Genomic DNA, 7273 nt, shown 5'->3' with positions numbered 1-7273 from the left:
GTTTTCCTTACCTTTAAAACAGACGCCCGTCCCAAATTCATGTCATGAGTCACTCAATCCATTAGTATCTAGTAGATCGATGTAGGGCTTACTGCCAGTCAGAATCAAGTACAGATCTAAGAGCGAAAAGGTCGTCAGCCTTGGTAGGTATATAGCCCCTCCCCTAAAGTCCTGCTTGATACCTCGATCCCGGAGCGCCTGTTTCTAGAGGACTCCTAGGAAAGATACTCCTACTAAAATCGTAGATACATAGATCTAGACAGTTATTTAAAAGAAAATTTCGGGGGGCAACGTCGGCGTGGATTACTTGTTTGTCGTGAAGGCTTGCCAGCGCTCGAGCTGCCTAGGTCGCCCACTTTCCACGAGTTTCAAGGTCTACACCGCTCGCGGCGTCATTTTCCCTGAAGTATGTAGCTAGATCTCGGTTGGACTGATATTTAAGGGTCAGAGTGCAGGACTGGGTATCCTAGCCTAGGAATTTCGGGATTGTCGGTATGCTCAATGAAAATTTTTCTTAGTAATCAATCAACTCAACTTCAACACGATATTGAGTTGGTTGCGTTGATAATGGTTAATCAGGTGTCGTCGCGTGTGTGTGTGTGTGTAAATTAACGTCTTTTACTGCGCCTTAGAGCAGGCTTTAAGACGCGGCCCAAACGTCGGTGTCGGGGGAGTCCGTGGCGACGGCGTTGATAAGTGGGCGGAAATGATCGAACTTGAGTAGGCCTCCTCGTACATGCTGAAGTATAGAGAGTAGTTTGATGGCCACATTGACTCCTTCGTCTGGCGAAGCAAGGTTGTACGCGGTAGGCGAGGCAATCAAAACTGGCAGGACAGTGGCAACGTCAGTGCGCCAGGCTTCATTAGATCCTTCCAAGTGGCTTAGCGTTTGTGAAAATCGCGTGAGCGAGCCATTGAAGGGACAATCTGCGATAGTGTTGATTTGCTTCTCGGTCAGCGTCATTTCGAGGCGTCTGGTAGTGTTCGCGGTCGCGTAGAATTTTGGCGAATAGAATGTAAACAGATGAGAGGCGCGACAGGTCACGTGTGCTAGGGCGGTGGTAACAGGCACCGCTCGCGGATAAGTATTGCGACGGCGGATAGCGAGAGGAACAAGTCGAGGAAGCTGAGGTTGAGGGGGATGACGAATTTATAACTCGGTGCATTCGTGGCAGGGGTTGAGGGTCGCGGGAGCGAGACATGTTGTGACCCCGATCTAGCAGAGCCCCATCGGATACTGGCAGGCCAGCCCGGCGCATTACAGGGACACAGGGCTGGCAGAATTGAGCGATCACACAACTGCATTTACCTGCCCCGTGCTGACAGATGATATGTAAAATGATATACATGCCCGTGACGTGGTGATCGATGCAGTCACAAGCTAACTGGTTAGATCCGCCGCTTTCCCGCACTAAAGATAGAATACTACCCTTCAACTAGACAGCGTTCCTACGCAGAACAGCAGCTTTTTCACGATGTGCTTGTACACCAGCACAGATAAAACAACTTAATCATGTGTGCTAGTTATTTCCTGGCAGAGCACGGTGGCTGATGCCGAGTGCTAAGCAGCAGTCCGAACATTGGCCCGTTCAATGCGTTCTTCCTCCACTAGTATGCCCGTGTATTTGGCAGAGAGTTGAGCAGACTTAGCTGTTCACCATGCCCAAAGGACCTTCGCTTCATCAAATCTAATCATAGAACTAGCAGCAACGTCCGTCCCTTAAAAAAAGAGGGATAGGTGCGTTGGGCAATGTCGAGGCTGCGGCTATTCCGCCAACATGCTCGTGCGCAACTCTGCGTACGCGCAACCCATGGCAGCTAAATGGTAGACGTAGCTTTATTACTTCTAGGCAACGCCACGCTACATAGACTGTCCCAGCCGCTGTCGAAGCAGCTATGCGGCTTTCTATCCACCTATTGATTTTGTTGCTCTTGGTCCCGAAAGCAAAGCTTGTCCTGGTCAGATGTCTGATGAGATAAATAGTCGCCTTCCCGGACTACAATCTCCCACAAGAGATGCTTCTTGTCTGAAGCAGCAAGGCGGAAGGCTGCTTCTAAGACTTCGTTGACAGCCTCGGTCGACTGCTTGTCATATGCTCTGTTAGCCGCTTGTTTCGCTCACTAAGAATTGCTTATCTTACCTCCATCTTAAGTCATAAGACAATGTGATACGCAAGTTGGTAGAGTGATTAGTCGGCGATTTGATTATACTTATAGCTTTCCTTAAACACGCGCATATCCTTTACTAATTGAATCTAGGGAGTAAAAAGCCTTTACTAAGATTTGCTGAGCGTGTTATCAACATCTTACATGAACTAGCTCCAAATGCGAAAATCTGCTTTTTTCGGGGCCTAATGATAGCCACGGGATGCTGTGCAGTGTTGAGTTTAGAAATGGAATAAAAAATCTTTTGCGCTTTTATGAATCGAGGCTATTCTCGGCAGATGTAGGGGCTGTGGAGCCGACGCAACAAGAGAGGCACACAGGCAGGGAGACACATTCGGTACGGTCTAAACAAAGGCTATCTTGGCAGGTTTAGCAGCAACATTTACAGTGCGGCATGGCTCGGTATAGCCATTTTTCCAGCATCTATGGCATCACATGGGTACTGAGGCACTACGTCGCGGGCGGGGAGGAGAACTGGTCACAAGACGAAAAGCCGCAACCCACTTGAAACTTATCGCGGCTGCCAGCAGGTGCTGAGCACGTGTCGTATCACGTGTAGACTGCATGTACCCAAGTTCTGCCCCTCACTGGTAAACAGCGGCGAAGGAAATCAGCGAAAGCCATCACTTACATATACGCGGCCTGCAACAACAGTCCCGACACGGAGAAACAGGGTTCTAATAACCAGTGTAAACTAACGCCACAAAATTACAGACAGCCTGTCTACCCCGGCTGTTTTGAGCTCTTCCTTGCAAATTATAGGAGCTATGAAATTTCACCTGAAAAAGGATGGTTGCTATCCCGCTCCCGGCTTAGCACGATGTCTGTATTCAGGCGATGTTTACACAATTTGAACATCCATTTTGTGAACGATATCCGTCGCTAGTCTGAAAAGGGTGATATTTCCAGTGCGTGCACCTGCAAATTTCACTAGCTTGGGACTAGTGCCATCAGCTAAAGTGGGCCGCCTCTATTGGCTCCACATATCAACTTGTAAGGGGGGTAGTACCTTCGCCCTGGTGTCACAAATCCCGTCTGTTCCATCCTCCTTCACACCGTTATTTTGATAACTATGGGAAAACGCAAGGCAGGCAAACGCCTTTCTCAACACACGAAACGCCGTAAAACAGAAGTTCCAACCATTAATGAGCTTCGGTATCTGCTAGAGCCATATGATGGCAGCGAAAGAGCTGACGTGGTACTCAAAGACGAAGCCAACCGCGTAACACTTCGACGATGGTACGACTCTCTCTCTAGCGACTTCAGACGTGGACGAAAACGGAATGCTTTAAATAGCGAAGCAATCCAAAATATCAGAAGCCCGCAGATCCGAATTGCAGCGCCAATTTTGAGCCAGTTCGACCGGTGGTATCAAGACCCAAGAAGCTTTTGGTGGCCAACCCGTGGTCAACCAGCCCTAGAAGAAGGCTCTGCCGGTGCACCAAACAGATACGGCCGACGTTTTATCGAAGATGCGATCGAGAACTACAAGAGAATTGCCATCTACAAGGTCCTGTGGAGGTTCACAACTGTCGCTGCGTACTTAGCATTCCGGCGGTCAAGGCCGTCGCCTCCACGCTACATCACAAATGTGCAAATCAACGAGTTCTTGACATTTATGGGATGCGAGGTCACTGAGGAAACAACTGCCATGGTTTGGTCTATAGTAAAGGCTGGGCAGCGCCGTATAACATTCAGTGACCTGCTTGCGGGCACCGCAGAAAAAGAATGTGTTGGCGAAGCTGCCGATGAGGCCGCATATCTACGACAAAAAAGCGCCTTAGGGGTATTCTTCCTGGATGTTTTACCTGATTCTATGTAGGTTCTTACAACGTTGAGTCTGAATTGCATGCTGATTGTTCTAGCTGGGATGAAGAGGACGGCTTACGAAGCGAGGACCTCCACAATGCGATAAAACACCTGCGTTCCATCGGCATCCTGACGTTGTTGGCCGAAAAAAATACCGAGCGCGTGGCAGATGCGCTTTTGAATTTCCAACAACTATTACTTTGGCCTGATGAAGATGCTCTGCGACCCATGAGCCGTGGTTCAATATATCCTGGTACTTCTACTAGCTGCATCTCCCGACAACCGGCCCCTAGCTCTACCGCAACGTTGTTAAGAGAAAGTCAAACGAGCGAGGCAACTGCTGCGGGAGTGGCACCTGGAGTAATACACCTTCTCGCTGCTGCCCAAGTCACAGGAATAGCGGGCAATAGCAGGAAGGTATCATCCACGCAAGAGCAACATGATAACTTGTCCGTGCGGGCACATCCTCCGCATGCAATTTCGAATATCCGCAGCATCAACGTCAATTCCCACAGTTTCACTGCCCCTGGTTGCTTCAATGGATCCAATACCGTACTCAATACTACCGACGCTAATTTCTCGGTGAATATTGCGTCAACCGAAGGCGATCACTGCAGCCGCTATTACGTACAACCGGAATCATTTGGTGATGCTGTACCAGCTGACAATTCCAACGGTATCTATGTACAGCCAGAATCATTCGGTGATGCTGTACCAGCTGACAATTCCGCTGGCTTCTATGTACAGCCGGAAGCGTTTGGTGATGCTGTACCAGCTGACAATTCCAACGGCTTCTATGTGCATCCGGAAGCGTTTGGTGATGCTGTACCAGCTGACAATTCCAACGGCTTCTATGTGCAGCCGGAAGCGTTTGGTGATGGTGTGCCACCTGATAACCCGGCTGTATTCTTCACCCGATCCCAGTCATTTGGTGACAACATACCCACTGATAACTCCAACGGCCACTATGTCGAGCCCTTCGCCGCCGCTGTTCATATTGACGCCACCCCATTCGTTTGACAGCGTGGGCGCACAACGCAATATCAATTCTAGTTGTTCGGCCACAGCTTTCATACAACCTATTCCCCCCAGCAAGCCAATTACAAGCTATCCCCAAACACCAGTCTATCTTCTCTCACCTCGTCGCGTTATTTGGCAACATGAACACGGGATCGAACGATCGTCACCCAACAATACCAGTAGCTTCTGCCTAGGACGAGGTTTATTTCGCCTTTACCAACCAAAGCAAATACAAGATACTCCCGTCTGCAACTTGCACTGTGATTTTCCTTGAAAGATGGCCTCTGTCACCCAGCGCAAGTCTGATAGATTCCTTCCCATCGGAAATAGAGTAGCTCTCGCCCGCGATTGGTATTAGGTCACCAACGTCAAAGAAGTATTTGTAGTTTCTAGGGTCGCCGGTGATTCGTATAAGTATGTGCTTCATGCCCTTCACGTATTGTCAGTTCCTGGTATAAGGTTTCCTGTTATAGATGGGCATACTTTTCCAATGAGCGGCTCTATGAGGTGGCGGACATCTTTGTGGAAGTACTCGTCCATGCCTTCATAATCAGCTTTAGGTATCCACCCTGTTGGATGTTGCTCAATGTGATGTAATAGGCTCTCCAACTGCTGCCTCTCCGTCTCGGTGAGCTGGACTGCATCAACTGCTTGCGACATTGAGATGACTTTGGCCCTGCTATGACCTTTCCCCGAGATAGCCCAGGGGAAGAGGAGAAGTCTAAAGGGGTGCTACCCGCATCTGGTAGGGAATATATCTCAGATTTTGCGCCGGGCATTGATTGAGGGGCACGAGATGTCAAAATCATGCCCAAAACGGGGTTATGAAGATGGTCACGTGCCGGTTATCATGTGACTTTCTAGGTGTCACACCAGCCACAACCATCTCTTGTCGGCACAGGAGACGCAACCCGCAGGCGGGTTGCCCAGAAAGAGCCTTGAGGACGAAGTTAGAGACAGAAATTATCCAGGCTGGGATGCTTTAGAGTAGTAGAAGTATTTGAATACTAGAAACATAAATATCCAGAGGTGCGTAATTTTATTTTATTTCCAGGTGCTCAGCGCTCTACAGATGCAATGCCGTGGCTGTGGCGCTTCACAGTGGGTGGGGTGCCAAACCAGCCTGATTGGTAGGCTGCATAGCTGAAACGAAATTGTCATGGCACAATGAAAATCTGTTGTCTCCCGTCGCATACCTTTTCTTCAACGCGAACTTGGTCCAACGCCGGATCGATGCGAACGGAGGACATCGGCGCTGTATTGGCATGAGTGGGTACTTTACTTATAAAAGTGGCATTAATATGGTCTTGAGGATGACGACCTGGGAGACTTGGACCCTTTCTCCAGCAATGGCAAAAGGCAGACCGAAGGGAAGTCGGTCAAAGCGCAGGTTTTTGAGCGGGAGCTTTTATGCCTAGATGCGGTGAACGAACCGTCTGCTGTAAAAACTGCATATCGCACTCCCGTCTTTCTAGGGCACGGTGATGCAGATGAAAAAGTCCCCGTTCGTCTGGGCGAGACCGCTGCCGCTGTTATGCGCTCTGCCGGATACAAGGTCCACTGGAAAAGCTATCAGAAACAAGGGCATTGGTATAAAATCCCGGACGAAATTGACGACATGATCTGGTTTATTGCTCAGGTTGGATGGAAGACAGCTGGGAGAAGTCAGTAGTACGACGGCTGTTTAAATGCAGGGTGCCAATGTGTCTGGATTGTTTGATTTGATGCCCGTGGCCTTGAATCGCTGCCGACCACATATAAAAATCCGCATAATGCGATATTTGTGGACAAGAACCGAATTGTCATCAATGTTGGGCGATGATCTCATGTACGCAGGAAAAGAATAAATTTTGCCTGAGGCTGCAATATGTGAGTCATATCTGCCCTCTGACAACATCACGGAACGCGGTGTAATGACGTCAATGGCTGAGGACGTTTCACACAAACGCAAGCCCCGAATCGACAAAAGACGTGTGCTTAGGTTAATCTGTAAGTCAGGACTAGCAACAATAGATCTGTCATCGTATCGCCAGTTGCTATGTAGGGGCTAGCACACTGGATGAGCTTGCTTGTTCCTGAGGACGTGAGGCAGAGTGTATTTATTTTCCGACGATGAGCCGACCCAGGCTTGGCTCCGTCCGTTGCATCGCATGAAAACTATTTGGAAAATTGCGTTTGGATATCCAATTTAAGCTTTACCTCTGAGACAGATATCTCCTTATGGTCCACTGTCTTCGGAAGCGGCCGCTCGTTGATGCACAAGTTGATGCAGGAGAGA

General features: G+C 49.1%; 3 protein-coding genes across 3 annotated transcripts; 2 read left to right on the top strand and 1 right to left on the bottom strand.

Annotated features, from left to right (window-relative positions):
* Positions 1-640: 640 nt before the first annotated feature.
* Positions 641-964, bottom strand: BBA_10152 (serine/threonine-protein kinase Sgk2; the record flags this gene model as incomplete). The annotated part of the gene is made up of 1 exon (XM_008605249.1): positions 641-964. One exon carries the CDS (start codon positions 962-964, stop codon positions 641-643), a length of 324 nt encoding a protein of 107 aa, XP_008603471.1.
* Positions 965-3238: 2274 nt separating this feature from the next.
* BBA_10151 (uncharacterized protein) lies at positions 3239-4995 on the top strand (the record flags this gene model as incomplete). The annotated part of the gene is made up of 2 exons (XM_008605248.1): positions 3239-3984; positions 4032-4995. 2 exons carry the CDS (start codon positions 3239-3241, stop codon positions 4993-4995), a joined length of 1710 nt encoding a protein of 569 aa, XP_008603470.1.
* Positions 4996-6072: 1077 nt separating this feature from the next.
* On the top strand, positions 6073-6667 carry BBA_10150 (phospholipase/carboxylesterase, putative; the record flags this gene model as incomplete). Its single annotated transcript, XM_008605247.1, has 2 exons — positions 6073-6096; positions 6308-6667. 2 exons carry the CDS (start codon positions 6073-6075, stop codon positions 6665-6667), a joined length of 384 nt encoding a protein of 127 aa, XP_008603469.1.
* Between the last annotated feature and the right edge of the window lie 606 nt (positions 6668-7273).

Source organism: Beauveria bassiana (genome assembly GCF_000280675.1).
Source record: "Beauveria bassiana ARSEF 2860 unplaced genomic scaffold BBA_S00093, whole genome shotgun sequence".
NCBI lineage: Eukaryota > Fungi > Ascomycota > Sordariomycetes > Hypocreales > Cordycipitaceae > Beauveria > Beauveria bassiana.
Note: the sequence above shows the minus strand (reverse complement) of the source record. Positions and strands in the feature narration are given on the sequence as shown.